Below are 25,915 nucleotides of genomic sequence, written 5' to 3'. Positions count from 1 at the left end.
GACAGGCTGAAACTCCAGTACTTTGGCCACCTCATGCGAAGAGCTGACTCATTGGAAAAGACTCTGATGCTGGGAGGGTTTGGGGGCAGGAGGAGAAGGGGATGACAGAGGATGAGATGGCTGGATGGCATCACTGACTTGATGGACGTGAGTCTGGGTGAACTCCGGGAGTTGGTGATGGACAGGGAGGCCTGGCGTGCTGCGATTCATGGGGTCGCAAAGAGTCGGACACGACTAAGCGACTGAACTGAACTGAACTGACAGATTGATTTTTCCATTTGATAGTGTAAACAAACATCTGTCCAAACTAACACAGCAAATTCAGTACATATAGTTTTAACTCATTTTTAGCTAGGGCTTCCCTGGTGGCTCAGCTGGTAAAGAATCTGCCTGCAGTGCAGGAGATCTGGGTTTGATCCCTGCAATGCAGGAGATCTGGGTTTAATCCCTGGGTTGGGAAGATCCCATGGAGAAGGGAAATGCTACCCACTCCAGTATTCTGGCCCAGAGAATTCCATGGACTGCGTAGTTCATGGGGTGGCAAAGAGTTGGACATGACTGAGCAACTTTCACTTTCCCTGGTGGCTCAGTGGTAAAGAATCTGCCTGCCATTGCAGGAGATGCAAGTTTGATTCTTGCGTTGGGAAGATACCCTGGAGGAAGAAATGGCAACCCACTCCAGTACTTCTGCCTGGGAAATCCCATGGACAGAGGAGCCTGGTGGGCTACAGTCCATGGGTCACAAAACAGCTGGACGTGACCTAGTGACTAAACAACAATAACAACAGTATTACTTCACTGCTATGATGTATCATAAATTAATTATTGCTGTCAGTCAAGGACATAGGGATTATTTCCACTTTTTATCTACTGCAATTAGCTTTTTACTTTTTAACAACTACTACTTTTACTAGTTTTAACAATAACTACTTTTTAACAACTTTCACTTTTCTAAGTTGGTACAACACCAGGAAGCAATATCTGTTTACCCAGCCCAATTCAGTAGCACATTAAACACGTTCTCTCACTTAATCATCACAACCTTGTGTAAAGTAGTAGTTTTTAATAGATTTAACAGATGAGAAAATGGAGATAGAGAAGTGGCCCAGAGGAGTTAAGGAATTTACCCTAATCACAAAGCTGATAAAAGTTTAACACTAACTCATTTTCCCTATTGCCCCTCTTAAACAGCTTTTCTCTGAATCTTAGGAGGTGTTCCCCAGCCTTTCCTACTTGTCCGGTTCTTTTTCTAGCTCCTTTGAACTGCTTTCGGGCATTTTGGAGAGTCCTAGGTCCTCAGGTCTCAAGTGGAATTCATTAAAAGGCTTAGGCAGGTTTCTGAATATCCTAAAATATTTTTATATTACTCTGTGTATGCCAGCAGGTGTGCATTTTCTTTTCTGAGCAAATCTATAAAATGTGTCAGAGTTTTAAAATTAGTTGTGTTTCCTAAAAGGTTGAGAGTCTTTTAGGACTCTGGAGCAGCCTCGTGTGCTTGTGAGGTAGTGTTCTGGGTTACCAAGTTGGGGTTTGCCATTTGTTTCTTTGTCTTATCATGATTTTTTTACTCTTGCTTCAGCTTTTCGAGCAATATACATCATCCAGGCCACTAATATGTACGCTGAAGCTCTCCCAACTAGCAATAACCATTTAGAGGTTATCAGCATGGGATTTTTCTCCCCTGCCAGGAGGCTTGATCACTGTTCATGCTATCGTGTTCCATGTTCCAACATATTTCAGTATCCCTCAACCTGCTTTGGGATTTCAGTGCCTCAGAAACTGTAAGCATCTAATGGGGTGATGAATTGTTAAATAGTCATGAGACTTGACTACTTGTTTAGCTGTTAAGACTGAGAAGAAATCATGCTCTCTTTGAATAAACAATAATTCCTTGACTGTGGTCTAGACCGACAGACACTATGCCTGATTCCTGTGTGTCTAGCACCTGCCTCTCTGACATTAGTTACCAGGTCTTTGAAACCATGAAGGAAACGACTATTTTGTTCCTACTTAATCTTTTCATTCAGCTAGGAAAGGAAATGTTCCATTCTTTTCCATAGTCCTTGTACTGATTCGTAACACATTTTGTAAAAAAACGTGAGCATGAATTGAAGCTAAAGCTGTCTTTCTCAAATTTCTCCATTCTCACTTCTCTTTTGGTCTGTATTACTTTTGGCTCATTTGAGAAGACCCTGATGCTGGGAAAGATTGAGGGCAAAAGGAGAAGGGGACGACAGAGGATGAGATGGTTGAATGGCATCACCGACTCAATGGACATGGGTTTGGGTGGACTCCAGGTGTTGGTGATGGACAGGGAAGCCTGGCATGCTGCGGTTCATGGGGTTGCAGGGAGTTGGACATGACTGAGCGACTGAACAGAACTGACTTTTGGCATAATGTTTGATTAGGCTGTCCTTCTAATCAGAAGCTTAACACAGCAAATTTTCTTTGTCATGTATGTTTTATTATATACTTTCTTTTCACTGCAGCATAAATATATACTTTTATTTTCACTAAGATAATATACTTGGATGGTGAAGGGTTGTCATTCACACTTTCATTACTAAGCATTGATATATATATATATATAATTTTAAATTATATATTTAATTTTTTTCTTTCTTCCAGCTCATCTTTTCTGTGCCACACCTTGTATATGAGTTCATTCATACATTGGACTTAACAACAATGTACTTATCTCTAGGGGTTGTTTCATAATACTGCATATAAAATTAAAATCAGTTTTCCAGGTCAGAAAAAGGGCATAGCATTTAAGTTTTAGGAGTTTTAATTCATAAAAGCTAATCTCTGTTGTGTAATTTTTAATGTATTCCTCAAGGCCATTGATTTTAGCAGCAGTTTGTTAAGTAAATACTTAATTTATATGTGGTAGACTTTCAGTTCAGGTATACCAGGTGATTGCCCAAGGGGAGAAAACATTTAAAAGCTTCTGAGTATGTGGGTGTTTTAGGGCTATAATCAACCAAACATTCAGTAATTTGGGCAGCAAAATCAGAAAACTGGCAAGGCCTCAGCTTTACTTAGTAACTGCGACTGTGCCACAGTTAAAAGCAGTACTTACAAGAGGCCTCTGAGGAAAACCCAGGAGCCAAAAAAGTGGTGCTGGTGACTCAGTAAGTGTCCCCTGCCCCATTAACTCAAGGTTGTGTGGAGGTGAGGGAACACTGTTGGAGACTTTCAAGAAAGAAAGCATGGTTTCTCTTAAGCCTATTCTGTTCAGTATGGGTTTTTCTTAAAAATATCCAGTAGGAAATATACCTGAGCCCTGTAAAAAGACAACCTGTAAAATTGAGGACCTTCGCTGGGAGGGTGGAGCTTCAAGAGAATAAATTCAAACCATCTGCAGAAAGGATGTAGGAATGTTAGGGGCCCCCATTTTGAGAAGAGAATTTTCCAGCCTATGACAGGCTCCATCTGACTTTAACATAGTGAATTGGGAGGCAGCATTAGGAGGCAATTAACACCTTTCCTACTAATATAGCAAGTGGTTGGGTGGAGGATGGCTTGGGAGGAATGGAGCAGAGGGACAGGAACTGTAAGGAGGTATTGCTGCAATGGTCCTCTAAATTAAGCAAAAAAACAAGTCACTCCCCCCCAAAACAAAAACAAATGTCATTGGAAGTAATTTTTAATTTTAAACCTTGTTCACCTAGATATTCTTTTGCTTATAGAAAAATAAAGTAAAATTTGACTTTCTGTTTTTTGTGTTTTTTGGCATCTGTATCAGACAATAATGACTATACATTTACTTTTTAAACATAATAAAATACTAAGTACCTAACACCTTGCCCTTGCCCTGGACACCTAGAATCAGCACTCCAAAGCAGGAAAGGACCCCCAGGGTTAACTCACCTACCAAGGAGAGAAAAGTACCAGAGTCAATTACTCAGGCAATTTTCAACTAAAAATAGCTTTAGCACTACATATGTTTCGAGTGTCTAAGATCCTAAAATATTTTAAAGTTAACCTCAAAAGTTTCCAGGATTATTTTTGACCTTCCTTCTTCTTTAGAAAATATTTAATATTCAGTTTATTCATTCCACAGATGTTTACTAAGCACCTACCATACCCTAGCACTGGAGATACAATGGCAAATCGACCAAAAATGGTTTCTGCCCCACGGTTCTGTGTATGCTTCACAAGTCTTTGTCATATATGTTTCATGTGAGCCTCTGGACTGATCTGCCTGACAAAATGATTCTTGGTGAGGCCATGATAGCAAGAATGGGTATCGTCATCCTCATTCTATCATGATCCAAGTAAGGCAGGAAAAATAGCTGCAATTTATCAATGGAAGTATCTACTGAGGTCATTGGTATTGTGGTGGGATTTAATCCAGAAGCTTTTGGTGTGTGGTCTGTACTTTCTAGTTGGTTCGCGCTATCTCATAAATGTGTAATTTAGACTACATAAAATTAAGACTACTGACTTATAGCTTGCTTTAGAAGAATGAAGTTTGATTACCTTATGGACATACGAAAAGGTGTGTGCATGCTAAGTTGCTTCAGTTGTGTCCAACTCTTTGTGACCCTATGGACTTGCCTCCTCCAGGGGATCTTCCCAACACAAGGACTGAACCTGTGTCTCTTATGTTCCCTGCATAGTGAAACAATGAGTTGAGTCCAGTTCAGTTGCTCAGTCGTGTTTGACTATTTGCTACCCCATGGACTGCACCAGAGTGCCAGGCCTCCCTGTCCATCACCAACTCCCGGAGTTTACTCAAACTCATAACCATTGAGTCAGTGATGCCATCCAACCATCTCATCCTCTGTCATCCCCTTCTCCTCCCACCGTCAATCTTTCCCAGCATCAGGGTCTTTTCCAGTGAGTCAGTTCCTCACATCAGGTGGCCAAAGTATTGGAGTTTCATCTTCAGCATCGGCCCTTCCAATGAATAGTCAGGACTGATTTCCTTTAGGATGGACTGGTTGGATCTCCTTGCAGTCCAGGGGACTCTCAAGAGTCTTTTCCAACACCACAGTTCAAAAGCATCAATTCTTTGGCCGTCAGCTTTCTTTATAGTCCAACTCTTACATCTATACATGACTACTGGAAAAATCATGGCTTTGACTAAATGGACTTTTGTTGGCAAAGTAATGTCTCTGCTTTTTAATATGCTGTCTAGGTTGGTCAAAACTTTTCTTCCAAGGAGCAGGTGTCTTTTAATTTCATGGCTGTACTCATCATCTACAGTGATTTTGGAACCCCCAAAATAGTCTGTCACTGTTTCCATTGTTTCTCCATCTATTTGCCATGAAGTGATGGGACCAGATGCCATGATCTTAGTTTTCTGAATGCTGAGTTTTAAGCCACTTTTCAATCTCCTCTTTCACTTTCATCAAGAGGCCCTTTAGTTTTTCTTCGCTGTCTGCCATAAGGGTGGTGTCATCTGCATATCTGAGGTTATTGATATTTTCCCTGGCAATCTTGATTCTAGCTTGTGCTTCATCCAGTCCAGCATTTCTCATGATGTACTCTGCATATAAGTTAAATAAGCAGGGTGACAATATACAGCCTTGACGTACTCCTATCCCAATGTGAAACCAGTCTGTTGTTCCATGTCCAGTTCTTACTGTTGCTTCTTGACCTGCATAAATATTTCTCAGGGGGCAGGTAAGGTGGTCTGGTATTCCCATCTCTTGAAGAGTTTTCCACAGTTTATTGTGATCCACACAGTCAAAGGCTTTGGCATAGTCAATAAAGCAGAAGCAGATATTTTTCTAGAAGTCTCTCACTTTTTCAGTGATCCAACGGATGTTGGCAATTTGATCTCTGGTTCCTCTGCCTTTTCTAAATACAGCTTGAACATCTTGAAGTTCATTGTTCACATACTGTTGAAGCCTGACTTGGAGAATTTTGAGCATTACTTTGCTAGCGTGTGAGATGAGGGCAATTGTGTGGTAGTTTGAGCATTCTTTGGCATTGCCTTTCTTTGGGATTGGAATGAAAACTGACCTTTTCCAGTCTTGTGGCCACTGCTGAGTTTTCCAAATTTCCTGGCACTGAAACAATAGCCAATAAAACATCACTTTGCTAAAGAGCTTTTATCAATCAGCTAATCTTTAAGCTCACCAGAAAAGACATTTGAAAATATTCTTGGCCATATATCTGGGAAAACTGTAACTGGAAAAGGTATATGTTCCCTAATGTTCATTGCAGCGCTATTTACAATAGTTAAGACATGGAAGCAAGTTTAATATCTAGAAGATGTGGTACATATATCAGTCAGTTCAGTCATGTCCCCCTCTTTGCGATCCCATGGACTGCAGCACATCAGGCCTCCCTGTCCATCATCAACTCTCCAGCTTGCTCAAACTCATGTCCATCAAGTTGGTGAGGACATCCAACCATCTCATCCTCTGTTGTTTCCTTCTCCTCCTGCCTTCAATCTTTCTCAGCATCAGGGTCTTTTCCAATGAGTCAGTTCTTTGCATCAGGTGGCCAAAGTATATATATATTGTATATATAATATATATATATACATATATATGTTGTATATACATATATACAATAGAATATTACTTGGCCATAAAAATAATGAAATATTTCCATTTGCAACAACGTGAATGGACCTAGTGATTACAACATTAAGTGAAGTAAGTCAGACAAAGACAAATATCATATTATATCACTTATATGTGAAATATAAAACAAAAAAATGTTACAAATGTATTTATTTACAAAACAGAAATAGACTCACAGACATATAAAACAAACCTTGGTTACCAAAGAGGAAAGGTGGGATGGGGGATAAATTAGGAATTTGGGAGTAACAGATATGCACATATTATATACAAAATAGATAAACAACAAGGACATATTGTATAGCAAAGGGCACTATATTCAGTGTTTTGAAATAACCTGTATAGGAAAAGAATCTGAAAAAGAAAGAGACTATATATATTTGTATGACTGAATCACTTTTCTATACACCCTAAACTAATACAATGTTGTCAACCATGCTTCAGTAAAATAATTTTTTTTTTTAATGGGGATTCCTGGGCCTTGCCACAGACAGATGCAGCTTGAATCCCTAGGAGGATGAAGCCTAGGGCTTTCCTGACTGGCTGGTGTGAGGAGAGAGGAAGGGGAAATACTATCTGGAAGTCGAGGAAATTGCTACTAAACAAGTCCTGCTGGGCTGGATGTAGATGAAGAGCTCTTGTAACAACAGTTTGCATTCCAGCATATCTCATTTTTATGTTTGAACAATTGTGATTTTCCAAGAGAGGAGACTGGATTGGGGAGCTCTTGTTGCATGGCGAAGAGTATCTATATGTAAAGAGATCAGAAATACATCTGCTAAATCAGTGCAGTCTGCATTACACATGACTTCCAAATTCAGTGACACTCAGGGTGAACCAGAAAGGTTGATGATACAATAGTGTCCTCTGTTTCTATTTACTATGTCTAACTTGCGGTGCCTCAGTCGGTAAAGAACTTACCTGCAGTGCAGGAAACACAGGAGACATGGATTCGGTCCCTTTGTTGAGAAGATCCCCTGGAGGAGGAAATGGCAGCCAACTCCAGCATTCTTGCCTAGAGAATTCCATGGACAAAGGAGCCTGGCAGGTTATAGTCCATGGGTCTCAAAGAGTCAGACACGACTGAGAGACTAAATACACAAACACACACGTCTAATAAAAACCCCGCATCTTTAAGATCTTTTAACATATTTTTTATTTGCTTGTTTTGTTATTAACCATTTGTCTAGCAACTATATTTAAATACACTCTATTAGACATAAAGTGACAGAAAGAACATGCCGTGCTAAGTTTCTTCAGTCGTGTCCAACCCTTTGTGACCCGGTAGTTTGTAGCCTGCATGGCTCCTCTGTCCATGTGATTCTCCAGGCAAGAGTATTGCAGTGGATTGCCATTTCCTTCTCCAGAGGATCTTCCTGACCCAGGGATTGAAGCCATGTCTCTTCAGTCTCCTGCATTGGCAAGTGTGTTCTTTACCACTAGCACCACCTGCTGCTGCTGCTGCTGCTAAGTCGCTTCAGTCGTGTCCGACTCTGTGCGACCCCATAGACAGCAGCCCACCAGGCTACCCCGTCCCTGGGATTCTCCAGGCAAGAACACTGGAGTGGGTTGCCATTTCCTTCTCCAATGCAGGAAAGTGAAAAGTGAAAGTGAAGTCGCTCAGTCCTGTCCGACCCTCAGCGACCACATGGACTGCAGCCTTCCAGGCTCCTCCGTCCATGGGATTTTCCAGGCAAGAGTACTGGAGTGGGGTGCCATTGCCTTCTCCTAGGAAGCCCTAATTTCATATTTTTCATACAATTGATTTTCTTTTTTTTTTGTACACCATTGGAATTTAGCCAGTGGAAAAATAACCTCCGTTCAGGATGGCTTAATCATTTTCACGCTCAGAAATTTTGATTATAAGTCTTGACACAAATGGTACAGATTTTCGTTGAACTGTACAGAACGGCAAAACCTCACTAGATTTGGCTTCCACTCTTGGACTTCAAGTTTCTCCCAAAACTTCTCTGCTATTTCTCTCCTTCCTGTACCTTGGTCTCAACCCTGCTTGCGCTTAAGACTTACCTGGGAACTTTTAAAAAGAATGGATGTCCAGGCAGACCTTCCACCCATACCAATTAAACTACAGTTTTTGCTGATGAGGCCAGGCATGAAATACTATAAAACATTCTGGGTGATTCTCATATCTGATCAGTGCTGAGAATGACTCTTGCCAAAAGGAGCTCCTCTCCCTTCTCTCGCAGCCTCATGCCCTGTGCTTCCACACCTTTCTATGTGAAGTTCCTGCCTACCAGAACATCCTTTCTGCTCTTGTTCTCATGTTTTCATCACATCCATCTTTCAAAATCTGGTTCAGATGCCATTTCTTTCACTAACTTGTTTTTGAATGCCTTGTGAAGTGAAAGTCACTGAGTTATGTCTGACTCTCTGCAACCCCATGGACTATACAGTGCATGGAATTCTCCAGGCCAGAATATTAGTGGGTAGCCTTTCCCTTTTCCATGGGATCTTCCCAACCAGGAATTGAACCCAGGTCTCCTGCAACCCAGGAGGATTTTTTACCAGCTGAGCCAGAAGGGAAGCCCTATGAATTCTTTAGGTTGAAAGTAATCTCTGCCTCCTTTGGAATTCTTAGAGCATTTTCTTCCCTGTCAGGTCACTTTCCAGCTTGCCATTTCTGTGCATATTATATTTTTGCACCCACCCACCCACCAGTTAGTTAACCTATAAGCTTTTTTAGGGAAAGAAAGCCAACTTTCTGATTCATTTTTTATACCTCACAGTGCCAGTAAACACAGGAAGAGGAGGATGGAAGGAAGAATAAAGAGGTGACAGAATGACTTAAATGATATCCATCCAGCTTATCTTTTTCTCTACTCTTATCCAGCATTAGAACTCTCTCTCTCTCCTTCTCTTTCCTAAGTGTTGGAGTAAAATGTCATTTCTCAACCACTTTTCTACATTGATATATTCTTTAAGTTTTGTCTTTTCTTGGATGATCAGGTAGTTGCAGTATTAAAAGCCTAACTCAGAAACATTCTAACTACAATGCGACCCCAAGTTCTAGTTCTCTTTGACTGTTGTAGTCTCATCTTCTCCAGTCTTTCTCCCTAGTGTGTCCTAATTTATACTCTGTAATCTCCTTAAAACGTACTTGCATCCTGTTATTTCCCTGCACAAGAGCCTGGGCATATTTCCCTATTTTCCATCAAGTCTACTCCAAGATAGCTCATCTTGGCCACCGCCCCTGACTTCAGACGTGGGATAGCTCCTCTCAGCCACCACCCCACGTCCAAGGTTAGGGGCGGCGGCCCAGAGGAGCTACCCCAAGTCCGAGGAGTGGCAGCTGCGAGGGTGCAGGAGGGCCGAGAGGAGCTGCTCTTCCAAGGTAAGGAGCAGTGGCTGAGCTTTGCTGGAGCAGCCTTGAAGAGATACCCCACGACCAAGGTAAGAGATACCCAAGTAAGACAGTAGGTGTTGTGAGAGGGCATCAGAGGGCAGACATGCTGCCGTGTGGGGCCACCCAAGACAGATGGGTCATGGTGGAGAGGTCTGACAGGATGTGGTCCGCTGGAGAAGGGAATGGCAAACCACTTCAGTATTCTTGCCTTGAGAACCCCATGAACAGTAGGAAAAGGCAAAATGATAGGATACTGAAAGAGGAACTCCCCAGGTTGGTAGGTGCCCAATATGCTGCTAGAGATCAGCGGAGAAATAACTCCAGAAAGAATGAAGGGAGGGAGCCAAAGCAAAAACAATACCCAGTCGTGGATGTGACTGGTGATAGAAGCAAGGTCCGATGCTGTAAAGAGCAATATTGCATAGGAACCTGGAATGTTAGGTCCATGAATCAAGGCAAATTGAAAGTGGTCAAACAGGAGATGGCAAGAGTGAATGTCAACATTCTAGAAATCAGCAAACTAAAATGGACTGGAATGGGTGAATTTAACTCAGATGACCATCGTATCTACTACTGCGGGCAGGAATCCCTTAGAAGAAATGGAGTAGCCATCGTGTTCAACATGACTCCAAAATAAAGAACATGGATGTAATCTCAAAAATGATAGAATGATCTCTGTTCATTTCCAAGGCTAACCATTCAATATCATGGTAATCCAAGCCTATGCCCCAACCAGTAATGCTGAAGAAGCTGAGGTTGAATGGTTCTATGAAGACCTACAAGACCTTTTAGAACTAACACCCGAAAAAGATGTCCTTTTCATTATAGGGGACTGGAATGCAGAAGTAGAAATCAAGAAACACCTGGAGTAACAGGCAAATTTGGCCTTGGAGTATGGAATGAAGCCAGGGCAAAGGCTAGTAGACTTTTGCCAAGAGAACACACTGGTCATAGCAAACACCCTCTTCCAACAACACAAGAGAAGACTCTATACATGGACATCACTAGATGGTCAACACCAAAATCAGATTGATTATATTCCTTGCAGCTAAAGATGGAGAAGCTCTATACAGTCAGCAAAAACAAGACTGGGAGCTGACTGTGGCTCTGATCATGAACTCCTTATTGCCAAATTCAGACTTAAATTGAAGAAAGTAGGGAAAACCACTAGACCATTCAGGTATGACCTAAATCAAATCCCTTATGATTATACATGGAAGTGAGAAATAGATTTAAGGGACTAGATCTGATAGACAGTGCCTGATGAACCATGGACGGAGGTTCGTGACATTGTACAGGAGACAGGGATCAGGACCATCCCCATGGAAAAGAAAAGCAAAAAAGCAAAATGGCTGTCTGAGGAGGCCTTAAAAATAGCTGTGAAAAAAAGAGAAGCAAAAAGCCAAAGAGAAAAGGAAAGATACAAACATCTGAATGCAGAGTTCCAAAGAATAGCAGGAAGAGATAAGAAAGCCTTCTTCAGTGATCAATGCAAAGAAATAGAGGAAAACAACATAATGGGAAACTAGAGATCTCTTCAAGAAAATTAGAGATACCAAGGGAACATTTCATGCAAATATGGGCTTGATAAAGGACAAAAATTGTGTGGACCTAACAGAAGCATTCTAATCAAGGCTATGGTTTTTCCAGTGGTCATGTATGGATGTGAGAGTTGGACTGTGAAGAAAGCTGAGCACCAAAGAACTGTTGCTTTTGAACTGTGGTGTTGGAGAAGACTATTGAGAGTTCCTTGGACTGCAAGGAGGCCCAAGTCTATCCTAATGGAGATCAGTCCTGTGTGTTCATTGGAAGGACTGATGCTGAAGCTGAAACTCCAATACTTTAGCCACCTCATGCGAAGAGTTGACTCATTGGAAAAGACCCTGATGCTGGGACGGATTGGGGGCAGGAGAAGGGGATGACAGAGGATGAGATGGCTGGATGGCATCACCAACTCGATGGACATGAGTTGGAGTAAACTCAGGAGTTGGGTATGGACAGGGAGGGCTGGCGTGCTGTGATTCATGGGGTCCCAAAGAGTTGGACATGACTGAGCAACTGAGCTGAACTGAACTGAACAGAAGCAGAAGATATTAAGAAGAGGTGGCAAGACTACACAGAAGAACCGTACAAAAAAGATCTTCATGACCCAGATAATCACGATGGTGTGATCACTCACCTAGAGCCAAACATCCTGGATGTGAAATCAAGTGGGCCTTATAAAGCATCACTACGAACAAAGCTAGTGGAGGTGATGGAATTCCAGTTGAGATCTTTCAAATCCTAAAAGATGATGTTGTGAAAGTGCTGCACTCAATATGCCAGCAAATTTGGAAAACTCAGCAGTGGCCACAGGACTGGAAAAGGTCAGTTTTCATTCCAATCCCAAAGAAAGGCAATGCCAAAGAAGGGTCAAACTACCGCACAATTGCACTCATCTCACACGCTAGTAAAGTAATGCTCAAAATTCTCCAAGCCAGGCCTCAGCAGTACATGTACCATGAACTTCCTGATGTTCAAGCTGGCTTTAGAAAAGGCAGAGGAACAAGAGATCAAATTGCCAACATCTGCTGGATCATGAAAAAAGCAAGAGAGTTCCAGAAAAACATATATTTCTGTTTTATTGACTATGCCAAAGCCTTTGACTGTGTGGATCACAAAAAACTGTGGAAAATTCTGAAAGAGATGGGAATACCAGCCCACCTGACCTACCTCTTGAGAAACCTATATGCAGGTCAGGAAGCAACAGTTAGAACTGGACATGGAACAACAGACTGGTTCCAAATAGGAAAAGTAGTATGTTAAGGCTGTATATTGTCACCCTGCTTATTTAACTTATATACAGAGTACATCATGAGAAATACTGGGCTGGAAGAAGCACAAGTTGGAATCCAGATTGCCGGGAGAAATATCAATAACCTCAGGTATGCAGATGACACCACCCTTATGGCAGAAAGTGAAGAGGAACTCAAAAGCCTCTTGATGAAAGTGAAAGTGGAGAGTGAAAAAGTTGGCTTAAAGCTCAACATTCAGAAAACGAAGATCATGGCATCCTGTCCCATCAGTTCATGGGAAATAGATGGGGAAACAGTGAAAACAGTGTCAGCCTTTATTTTTTTGGGCCCCTATGTCACAGCAGATGGTGATTGCAGCCATGAAATTTAAAGACGTTTACTCCTTGGAAGGAAAGTTATGACCAACCTAGATAGCATATTCAAAAGCAGAGACACTACTTTGCCAACACAGGTCCATCTAGTCAAGGCTATGGTTTTTCCAGTGGTCATGTATGGATGTGAGAGTTGGACTGTGAAGAAAGCTGAGCACCAAAGAATTGATGCTTTTGAACTGTGGTGTTGGAGAATACTCTTTAGATTCCCTTAGACTGCAAGGAGATCCAACCAGTCCATTCTAAAGGAGATCAGTCCTGGGTGTTCTTTGTAAGGACTGATGCTAAAGCTGAAACTCCAATATTTTGGCCACCTCATGTGAAGAGTTGACTCATTGGGAAAGACTCTGGTGCTGGGAGGGATTGAGGGCAGGAGGAGAAGGGGACGATTGAGGATGAGATGGCTGGATGGCATCACTGACTCGATGGACATGACTTTGAGTGAACTCCAGGATTTGGTGATGGACAGGGAGGCCTGGCATGCTGTGATTCATGGGGTCGCAAAGTGTCATACAGGACTGAGTGACTGAACTGAACTGATCTGAACTAGTCCAAAGTCCTCACCAGTTCTGCATTTAAGGCTTTTCATGATCTTTTCATGCTTTATTCCCATTCCACTCCTTCTCCAGACTAATTCAACAGCTAGCTTTAGCTATTTAGGTCTTCCTTTCCTTTGTTTTACACTCATCAACCTTATCTTTGCTAATAGGTTTCCTTCTAGGTATCATCTTCATCTCTATGAGTTCAGTTCCTAATCATTCTTCAATTTCAATGAAAGATTACTTCCTCCATTATTCCTTAACAATCTCCAATGCTCTCCCTGCCCTAGATCGAAAGTCATCTCTCCCCTGAATCCCCAATGCATTTCTATTTTTTTTTATAGCATATCACTTTCCTCCTTAGGTTGCCCTTATATTCTTTACATGCCTGTTTTCTTAAAAATCCTGTAAGCACTTAAAGGGCAAGTGTTGAACTCATACACTCTTTATGCTCCCTATGGTGTCTCATATTTAAGTTTAAGTTTCATCACTAGTTTCTACTAATAAAGAAGTCTGTGACCCTGAGCAAGTCATTTAACCTGTTTGTGTCAATTTGTTCATAAATCAAAAACATATTCTAACAGTCTGAATTTGAGATGGATTAAATTACATATTCCTGGGGTTGCACAAGAACACTTGGAAGTACATACTAAAATAAAGATTCCTGCATAACTTCAACAAAGCCTCAAATTATGGCCACACTACTAGCTGTTTCCACCAATAAGTTCCTATAATTATTTTTTCTGACTTACTTGGATCAATACAGAGTGGTGTGACTGTGCCGTTCCTGACTGTTACTGCTACCTCAAGCATCAGTGACATAGTATACGCCTCCCCTTTTTGTTATGTATAGCATTGCATTTGTGTTTGGAGGGAATCATACATTCAATCATTTATGCCATAAATATTTATTGAGTATCTATTAACCAGACATTTTTCCAGGTGATAGGTTCTATTCTCAGATTAGTAAATAGAAGAGGGGAGGGGAAAGGAAAAAAAAAAGGTATAAGTATGAAAGGTTTTTTTTTTTTTTCCTATTTTAACTATTCTAAACAATCTCTCATTAGTAGATTATGAAACTTTTAGACCACCTATGTTAGGCTAAGACTCAAAGCAAACTCTTTCATGGTTAATGTTTCCTAAAAGCAAAAGGAAAATTCCTTTTTTTTTTTTTTTTTCATTTGTGCAGATGATGCAGAACAGTGAGTACAAAGTGTGTCCATTCAATCCTTCTAAAGATAATACACTGGAAACAGTTTGGTGGGTGTGAATCACTCAGACAAGCATTCTTCACTCAGAAATAGAAACTGGCCTTATTTGTTCCAGATGTTATACAGCTGCAGGGAAGTTAAAGCCAGTGGTCCTGTTTTCAATGCAACCAAACTCTTATTGCATTTGGAATTTCTTAACCAATGAACTCATGTTACTTGTTCTAAGACATGCACGATTTTCTTTTTTCCACTCTTTCCATTTACAAACAACTCTGTTTCAAGGGAACCACACTTCAGAATTAATGAGTCTACATCTGTGTTGTACAAAGGAAACACATCCTGTTTACCACTGTCTCCACCTTTCATATATCTCAACCTCTTTAATTTCAGGCATAAAATATCTCAAAGAGAGTACTTGAAGGAAAGAAAAAGGAGAGTTGAGTTGTATGGTTCTTAATATTTTATAGCTCTTTAAAGATGGAATTATGAGATGTTCATCTTAGGAAGAATTTTAAGCAGAATTGTTAGGGAGGATATTGAGTACAAAGATGTAACTCAAATTGTTGTTTGTAGTTTTAAAAACTTGACTTATTAGCTTATTTCTTGACTTGCCTGTAGGTTTGTAAGAGCTACTGTGTTGATGCATGAAATATAAAATGATTATGGCTCTTTGAAGAGGGTAAATAAGTTAAGAAATTAAGTAGGTGATAAACATGCTAATTTTATATCTAGTCCATAAAAATGAAAATATATGTGTTCTGTATTGTTTGAGAACACTTGTGTCTGGGACACACACGAAGTACCAGATCTTGAGATTATTGTTTTTATAGGGAAGACTTTTTCAAATTGTGGTTCATGGACAATCTACAGCAGAATCACACTGGTAGCTTTATGAAAATATGTACTTCTAGGCCCAGTTGAGTTAGAATCTCTTCAAATTGGGCCTGGGTAAAGCTAGAGGGACTCCAGAGATCAAACAACAACAACAAAGTCTCATCTTCCAGCTGTGAACAGCAAAGCCTAGACAAGTTAAGTGAATTTCTCAAAACCATGAAGCCAGTTAATAATAAAGGCCTAGAATTTTGTTTATTAATGCTAAGACCAACATTCTTTTCATTAGTTTTTATCCTTCAAAAAGATAAAAAAAAATAAAATTTAAAGGAACATAACAAATAGGGGCTTCCTAAGTGTCTCGGTGGTAAAGAATCCATCTGCCAATGCAGGGGACACAGGAGATGGGAGTTCAATCCCAGGATCAGGAAGACTCCCTGGAAGAGAAAATGGCAACCCACTACAGTATTTTTGCCTGAAAAATTCCATGGACAGAGGAGCCTGGTGGGCTATATTCCATAGAGTTGCCAAGAGTTGGATACTACTGAGCAACTCAGCAAGTACTCAAATATCACTGGATGCCTCACTTAACAATTCTTTTATATAATATATTTTATGAAAGTGTTAGTTGCTCAGTTGTGCTCAACTCTTTGCAACTCCATGAACTGCAGCCTGCCAGGGTCCTCTGTCCATGGAATTCTCCAGGCAAGAATATTGGAGTGAGTAGGCATTCCCTTCTCCAGGGGATCTTCCCAACCCAGGGATTGAATCCAGGTCTCCTGAATTACAGGCAGATTCTTTTACTGTCTGAGACACCAGGAAGACCAATATACTTTATACATGTATAATATAATATAAAATCATATACTTCTATTATTAATTATCCAAATCCTTATTCTCCAGGATTTTGGAAGTACCTTTCCTTCAGAGTCAGCATGAATCTTTTGAGTTAAAATCTTCCAGGAAAAAGAGGAAAATGTTATGTTTCATGGATTATTGATTAAGTCTTTGAAATTTCATGATTGATTATTATGGAAATGAGTGTTTATTAATTAAACTATTCAAACCATTCAAATAGCAGTTTGGATTCAGTAATGATTCTTCAAAGACATACACAAAAACTGTAATTGATGGCATACATTCTTGGTATATGTATATGGCATAGGTTAAAATCGAGCCTTAAAATAGTCTGTGTGATGCCATTCAAAACTGATTCAAAAACTTGTTCCACACATATTAATAGTGCTATTATCATTTTATATGTTTTCTTATGTATGTAGTTTAGTCTACAAAAAGGAAAAGACTCTAGCATAAGAATGCTATTTATTAGGTTTTCTATAATTTGCCTCAAGTGATAGTGTGCTGACACTCATTTGGGGCTTCCCAGGTGGCTCAGATGGTAAAGAATATGCCTGCAATGTGGGAGACCCGGGTTCAATCCCTGGGCTGGGAAGATCCCCTGGAGAAGGGAATGGATTCCCACTCCAGTATCCTTGCCTGGAGAATCCTATGGACAGAGGAGCCTGGCGGGCTACAGTCCATGGGGTGGCAAAGAGTCAGACACGACTGAGCAACTTTCATTTTCACTTTCTGACACCCACATATGAGTAAAGAGGCACTATCAGAGACAAGGTGTGCACATATACTTCTCTGCTATTCATAAGTGAACACTCATAAATGCATTGAAGACAATATTGTTTTCAGTGTTGCTGCTGCTTCTGCTGCTAAGTTGCTTCAGTCATGTCCAACTCTGTGCGACCCCAGAGATGGCAGCCCACCAGGCTCCCACGTCCCTGGGATTCTCCAGGCAAGAACACTGGAGTGGGTTGCCATTTCCTTCTCCAATGCATGAAAGTGAAAAGTGAAAGTGAAGTCGCTCAGTCATGTCCGACTCCTAGCGACCCCAATAACCGTAGCCTACCAGGCTCCTCCGTCCATGGGATTTGCCAGGCAAGAGTACTGGAGTGCCAATGCCTTCAGTGTTAGTCACATATAAAAAAGGGATATTAGAATTCTGGGTATGTATGTGAGATGAGAGCCTCTTTACTGTTCTGGGTATGTATGTGAGATGAGAGCCTCTCTTCTGTAAATGACTCATCACCAAATTCTGTGACTAGACTCCACAGAATCAGAGCAAAAAGCTGCCAGGAAGTCTACTGGTTCTCTGACCTAAGTCTGCTGCCAGGCAAAGAGGAGTGTTCCCACATGTGAGTTCCATTTAAATTCCCCCCAAATTCTTCCCTGTTGATTTCTGATAATTTATTAAGTTTTGAAGTTTTTTTCTTTCTTTAAGGATAGTAGACGCTTGTTTCCACATAGCTTTTCATTTATAAATTAAAAAAAAACTTAAGGTCAATTATTTAATAATTTTTGAGTGATAGTAAAGATACAATAAATATGATGAGATTCATAAATGTAAAAGCAGATGTACCTTAGGGTCCACATTGAGAATTTTTCTGTCTCTTTTGTATTTGAAAAGTAAGCCTTCTGGATTATCGGCAATCACTTGGTAGTTGGGAGTTGAATTCCAAACAGCAATATGACTGTCCCAGTTGTAAAAACTATAAAAATAAATATTTATTAGGAATTAATACACATAATGAATTAAATGGACAAATATATTCCAGACAATATTTGGGGCAGGTCAGCTTCAAGATAAATGGATAAGATCATAGCCTGTAGAACCATGCAGACCACAGGTATGATTAAAATTCTTGCAGAAAAGATTAGACTGGGTTCTTAATTGTTTAGATACATATTTATGACTATTTTGCATGATTTCCTGGTTTGGACACTCTAAGATCTAGGGCCTATTCCAAGATTATATTCCCAGGAAGAAGAAAATTGATGTAATTTAAGGCTATTTCTTCTAGCTCAGACTCTTCAGGTTATTGAGGAAAAGTAGGCTAAGTCACCTCTTTTCATTCAAAACCAATTAATTTGTTTCTTTAAACTCTATTTTTCAAAACCAAGTTTCCCAGGCAGTAAGAAAACTACTTGTGTTTGAGAGGTGACCAGGCAGTAAGAAAACTACTTGTGTTTGAGAGGTGACCACAGGCCAGGCATGATGTGATGTATTCTACAACAACATCCATATGAAACTGCTCTTACTTCGCAGACAAGACAGATATTAGAGGAGTTCAACTAGTATAGTTAACATTCTAAATCTAATATTTCAACCCAGATCTGTGTGTTTCAAAGCACACACATACTCTTTCTTCCACTCAGCATTGCCTGTTCAACTCTTTCTTTGGATGATCTTCTATGGAAACTTTGTATTTTTTCCATGTCTTATTTTATATCTATTTGTCAATACAAATATAATGCTGTTATGTGTATTCCCCATAACACATTTCTAATATTATGCTTGCTTTTAAAATGACAGCTGTCGGAGAGTGTTTGTCGACATACATCACAGCAGGATCCTCTATGACCCACCTCCCAGAATATTGGAAATAAAAGCAAAAATAAACAAATGATATTTATTTTTAATCATTTCCCCCTTATCCTATTTCTGGGTTGTTTTGCCTTCTATCACTGCTCTTCTTCGTTTTGAAAGAGTAGATTTCATTGATTAAAGTCACCCTGAATTACATTGTTTTCTGAGGCATCAACATTTTGCTATTACCTGAAAATGTGATATGTTTACCTTCAAATATTTTAATATTCAAAAACTGATTGTATAGATCATATATCTTCCGGGGTGCATATGAGTGAGAACTAGTCTATCTCATCCCCTCTTCTTCTATGGTCAAGACATAATAACATCTGCCTTTTCTGAGGCTTAGAGTTAGAAAAAGAAGTTTTTCAACCACCTCTGTGTTTTCTCAACCCTTCCCAAGAGAGCAGGAATGACTATCAGATTAACAAATTGAGGGCCCGAGCTGAACATTCATGCTTTCTAGGTCCTCACTTTAGCCAGGTTTTGGCAGGCTCAATGCTCAATAGGTTGATGATAGGAGAGTCGCCAATAGTATTGGTGGTGAATTTAATCCAGTAGAAAAGGAATTACAAGACAATTTGACTTCACACTCAAACTGGGTTCCTCAATTCAGTTTAATTCATAATAAGGAAGATAAATTGACCTCCATCCTCCTGGGTGTTCAGTTACGAGACCGACAAACTGGAATAAGGGGCATGGGTGTGATTCTCAACTTTATGTGTGTGTATTTCTGAGATATATAGATAGAGACAATCTCAGTAAAATGCTTGAGTCATAGTTATACTCTGAGGGGCATGGTTTGTATCACACATTCCTATCTTGTTGCTCAGACTTCAAATGAAAAGCCTCATTGAAGTTCAGGCAGATTTTTTGAATATATATTAATATGTATATATACACACTTTTTATGTAAGAAAGTCAATTTGTCTAGCACATGGTACTTTTGATGAAGTGACTTGGATTTTTGGTCAATACTTTTTGTTCTCCTATTCAGCCAATTCTAATAGCTAATAATTATTAATATTTAATAATGATAACTAACAATAAAAGCACCATGTACTGGGTAATGTTTTGAGACTAAGGAATCTATTATATCATTAATCTTATTGTCAACCCCATGAGGTAGGCATAAAGCTATCCCATTTTATACATACAGAGACCAGGTGATCGTGAAGTGTGTCTGTGGATGAAAATGAGGAACTGGATTTAATAACATACTGAAAAGTGGATTTAATGGTTATGAGAAAAATGTCAACAAGATAAGAGTCTAGATTACTCTCAGATTTCTGATTTGAATACCTAAGTGGATAGAATTATTAATGTTTACTAGGAAATAAAACACAAGGTAGGGAACAGATTGCAGGAGTTAGAAGGGGATTATTTCAGTTTTAGATGTGTTCAACTTGAAATCCTCAGGAAATATCCAAGAAAATGAAACCAAACCAAAGGTCTTGGTTTGTGCTATTTACTGCCATATTTCCAATTCCTTTTTACAGCCCATGCCTGACACATGGCAGATACTAAATGTATATTAACAGAATAAATAGGTAATGGATAAATTTCTAAATTTAGAGTTTTCTTAGATGGAGAAGGGGCTTCCCCAGTAGCTCAGTGGAAAGAATCTGCCTGCAATGCAGGAGATGTGGGTTCTGTCTCTGAGTTGGGAAAATCCCCTGGAGGAGGAAATGGCAACCCACTCCAGTATTCTTGCTGGGACAATCCTATGGATGGAGGAGCCTGGCAGGCTACAGTCTGTGGGGTCTCAAAGAGCTGGACATGACTGAGTGGCTGAGCATGCTTAGATGGAGTACCAGCACTACCAGCAGTATTTAAATTCCAATAGGTGACTGAGATAGATGAAGGAGATAATGTGAATAAGAATGAAATCTGGGAGACTTCCCTGGTGGTTCAGTGGTGAAGACTTCACCTTCCAATGCAGGGGGTGAGGGTTTGATCCCAGATTGGGGAACTAAGATGACATGTGCCTTGCAGACAAAAAACCAAAACATAAAACAGAAGCAATAGTGTAACATATTTAATAAACATGTTAAAAATGGTTCACATAAAAAAACTTTAATAAAAATTAAAAAAATTTTTAAAAGAGTGAAACCTGGGAATGTCAATTTTATAGGAAAAGAAGAGGAATCAGTAAAGGAAATTAAAAAATAGTGATCTGAAGCATCAGGAAGAACCAGGAGAGCTATTGTATTGCAAAATCTGAAGAGAGGAGAATATATAAAGAAACAGTACTTTAGGAAAGATTATAGTGCCAAATGCTTTACAATTCAGATAATGTATGAAAAGAGTTCATCCAAATTTTCACTTGGAAGAATATTACGAAAAAACAGTTGCAGTAAAATGGTGGGAGCAAAATTCAGTTATAGAGAATTTAAGAGAAGATGAGAAAAGATCATTGAATAAAAAATTCCTCTATTAATTTAGTTGTGAAGGAAACAAGAAAACTAGGACAGCACTGAAAAGGATACAAAACATTAAAGGTCAGTTTTTTTTTTAGGATAAACTATTCTTGAATTTGTTTCCATGATGTGAAGAGGGAAAAGTAGAGAAAGCAGGATCCTAAAGCGGCAGGAGGTATAAAAAGGCTTTATCATAAAACAAATTATATATGAAATGATATATTTAATATGTAACAGCATTATGATATATCTCTTCTATGGAGATTAATTTGATTTTAGTAAGAATCCTGCATACTGTTTATTTCTATTCCTATTATATAGATGAGGGCACTGGAGCTAAGGGGCTTCCCATGTGGCTCTAGTGGTAAAGAAGATGCTTGCCAATGCAGGAGATGAAAGAGATGTGGGTTTGACCCCTGGATCAGGAAGATCTCCTGGAGTAGGAAATGGCAACTCACTTCAGTATTCTTGCCTGAAAAATTCCATGGACAGGGGAGCTTGGTGGACTACAGTCCATGGGGCTGCAAAGAGTCAGACATGACTGAGCACATACACTGGAGCTAAGAGAAGATAAATATTTAAAATTTATATTACTAGCAAGTACTAGAATACAGTCTCAAACCCAGTCTATAGGCTCTAAAACAAGTACTCTTTCTTAAAATTTAATTTATTATATTAAGAACACTCAACATGAGACCTTCTCTCTACAAATTTTAAGTGTACATTATGTTGACTATAAGTACAATGCTGTACAGCAGGGCTTTATAGCTTACTTGTCTTGTTTCAGTGAAATTTGATGTCAATTGATTATTAACTCCACCTAGACAGTGTGTTGAAAGCAGAGACATCACTTTGCCAACAAAGGTTTTTCCAGTAGTCATGTATGGATGTGAGAGTTGGACCATAAAGAAGGCTAAGTGCCTAAGAATTTATACTTTTAAGTGTGTTGCTGAAAGAAGACTCTTTTAAGAGTCTGTTGGATAGAAAGGAGACCAAACCAGTCAATCCTATAGGAAATCAGTCCTGAATATTCATTAGAAGGACTGATGCTGAAGCTCCAATACTCTGGCTTCCTGAGGCCTCACTGGCTTTCCAATGAGCCAACTCATTGGAAAAGACCCTGAAGCTAGGAAAGATTGAGGGCAAGAGGAGAAGGTGGCAGAGGATGAGATGGTTGGATGACATCACTGACTCAATGGACATGAGTTTGAGCAAACTCCAGGTGAAAGTGAAGAACAGGGAAGTCTGGTGTGCTGCACTCCTTGGGTCACAGAGAGTTGGACACAACCAAGCAACTGAACAACAACAAGCTTTTTGGATTTGGATATCCATTTCCTTTTTCAGATTTTGGAAGTTTCAGTTATTATTTTTTGGGTAAGTTTTCTGGTCTTTTATTTCTGTCTTCTCATTCTGGGAATCCTATACTGCTTATATTGGTTTTCTTGACAGTATCCCATAACTCACTTAAGCTTTGTTCACTTTTCTTCATTGTTTTCTTTTTGCTTCTCTGACCTAATTATTTCCAATGACTGGTCTTTTTTTTCTTTAATCTTTTATTTCTTTTTTTAATATAAATTTATTTATTTTAATTGAAGGTTAATTACTTTACAGTATTGTATTGGTTTTGCCATACATCAACATGAAGACATACAGATGGCTAACAAACACATGAAAAGATGCTCAACATCACTTATTATCAGAGAAATGCAAATCAAAATCACAATGAGGTACCATTTCATGCCAGTCAGAATGGCTGCGATCCAAAAGTCTACAAGCAATAAGTGCTGGAGAGGGTGTGGAGAAAAGGGAACCCTCTTACACTGTTGGTGGGAATGCAAACTAGTACAGCCACTATGGAAAATTGTGTGGAGATTCCTTAAAAAACTGGAAATAGAACTGCCTTATGACCCAGCAATCCCACTGCTGGGCATACACACCGAGGAAACCAGAATTGAAAGGGATACGTGTACCCCAGTGTTCATCGCAGCACTGATTATAATAGCCAGGAAATGGAAGCAACCTAGATGTCCATCTGCAGATGAATGGATAATGGCCAGTCTTTAAATTCACCAGTGTTTTATTTTGCTTGATCTAGTTTGATGTTGAAACACTTTAGTGGGTTTTGTTTAAGTTTGATTATTATCTTTAGCTCCATGATTTGTTTTGTACTTTTTAATATTTATCTTTGTTCAATTTCTCCTTTTGTTCATGCATTGTGTTCCTGACCTCAGTGAGCACCTTTCTGAAAGTTATTTTCAATTCTCTTTCAGGTATATATATCAGATTACTACTTTTCTTTAGAGAAGGAAATGGCAACCCACTCCAGTATTCTTGCCTGGAGAATTCCATGGACAGAGAAACCTGGTGGGCTACAGTCCATGGGGTCAGAAAGAGTCAGACACAACTGAGTGACTAACAATAACACACTTCTACTTTTCTTTAGGGTGAGTATCTGGAGGTTTATTTCATTCCTTTTTGGGGGAACATTCTTGCCTGATAATTGATTTTCCTTGACTTTATGTGTTGCTGCCTGCATATTAGACAAAGTAGATGCCTCTCCCAGTCTTCATGAACTGGTTTTCTACAGGAAAAGACCACCACCTATCAACTTGGATAGAGATTCATTGGCCCATTCTAACTTTTTCCCTCCCCAGGAAGAGGCAGGCAGCTGTGGATTTTGTCCCTTGCTCTGTGATGAGCAGTGAGTGGGATGTATGATGTCTACCAGCCCAAGATGCTGTAACCACTTCCCTCCAGTTGCATAGGATGTGCCTGACCCAACAGAAGCCCAAGACTGGCAAAATGGAAGTTAGTTCCCTGGGGAACCCCACTTAGAACAGCTGGGGGTTTGGGCACAGAAACCAATCCCTGCTTCCCCTGGGAGAAGCTGAGAGCTAGAGGGTTTCTTTTGCATCGTATGATGCTAAGCTGGCAAAAGGTAATCCAATAAGAGGGTGTCTCAAATCTCTATTGGCTTTGTTAAGGCTGGGTTTCATTTGACTGGGGGGTACACGGACCTTTCAGTTGTTTCTGGATTTCTTACAAAGGGAATTTGTCTGAGAATAGTTACTGAATCTGTGTATTTGTGGAGGGAAAGAAGAGTCCAGGGCTTCCTACTCTGCTATCTTGTTGATCTCACCAACCCAAACATTCTTTTTAATCTGCTGTTTATTGATTTCTTTAAAGTGGCAAAGTAATTGTCAATGCAGAAGGTGTTAATGTATATTTAAACCTTAATTCCACTCCTTTTAAGCCATCTATATCCAACTCGATATTCTAGATATTATTATAACTCATAATTCTATTTGAATTTTTATTGTCTATTAGTATTCTTTGATAGTTCTTCTACAGTACTGTTTTGCATTTATTGAGGCCTTGGGTTCCCCAGATCACCCTTTTTAATTCTCATTTGTAACAACTAATTTCTTAACTTCTCTCCTTCTTGAGACACTTGCCAATAATCACAACTGTCTAGCTCAATAGACTCTCTTGATATTTATAAATACCAGCTCTTGGTCAGTTCAAATGTTTGCCTTTTCTGTTCCTGCATATAGTCTTCTGACAATTCTTGCTGTAAACAACAGACTGTACCATAGATGTAATTCTAAATTTCAAATTCTAACCCCCAATTCTGGATCCTACAGAGTAACTTTTTACATATTCTAGTTCTCTTTCTCTATCTTTCATTATGTTATTCATGCATCCTATTCCTCCACTTCCTTCTTTACTATCCGAAAATGACCTTACTTCTTAGTTTATTAATAAAAAAGGACACTAAATGGGAACATGATAAAGATCCTATCCCTTCACTTGCAGATTTATTCATATTGACAGTGTTCTCTAACCTCCCTTCAGCTCAGAATGAATGCCTCTCTTCTTTTTCAAGATAAAAAAAAAAAAAAAACTCTATTTGTTTTCTGAATTCCATTCCTTCTTGTCTTGTTTGTTACTTCAATAGTTACTCAACATTTCTCTAATATAATCAAACTCATCTCCCTATACAATTTTTCTCAAAACTAACGCACACATATAAATTTCAGCTAAACAAGGAAAAGAAAGACAGACATAAAGAGGCAGAGAGAAAGAAGTAAAAAACAGAAAGTCAATATAGTGAAAATGAGTATACTATCCAAAGCAATTTATAGATTCAATGCAATCCCTATCAAACTACCAACAGTATTCTTCACAGAGCTAGAACAAACAATTTCACAATTTGTATGGAAATACAAAAAACCTCGAATAGCCAAAGCAATGTTGAGAAAGAAGAATGGAACTGGAGGAATCAACCTACCTGACTTCAGGCTCTACTACAAAACCACAGTTATCAAGACAGTATGGTACTGGCACAAAGACAGAAATATAGATCAATGGAACAAAATAGAAAGCCTAGAGATAAATCC

General features: G+C 39.4%; 1 protein-coding gene across 3 annotated transcripts in view; it reads right to left on the bottom strand.

Annotated features, from left to right (window-relative positions):
- Positions 1-25,915, bottom strand: part of LOC104992906 (chromosome unknown open reading frame, human C4orf22) — a 717,206-nt gene that overhangs the window by 10,808 nt on the left and 680,483 nt on the right. For all 3 annotated transcript variants that reach the window (XM_010845906.1, XM_010845905.1, XM_010845907.1), the window contains one exon: positions 18,088-18,217. In XM_010845906.1, coding sequence (XP_010844208.1) covers positions 18,088-18,217 — 130 coding nt within the window. The remainder of the gene's footprint in view (positions 1-18,087; positions 18,218-25,915) is intronic.

This window comes from Bison bison, unplaced genomic scaffold (genome assembly GCF_000754665.1).
Source record: "Bison bison bison isolate TAMUID 2011002044 unplaced genomic scaffold, Bison_UMD1.0 scf7180017864228, whole genome shotgun sequence".
NCBI lineage: Eukaryota > Metazoa > Chordata > Mammalia > Artiodactyla > Bovidae > Bison > Bison bison.
Note: the sequence above shows the minus strand (reverse complement) of the source record. Positions and strands in the feature narration are given on the sequence as shown.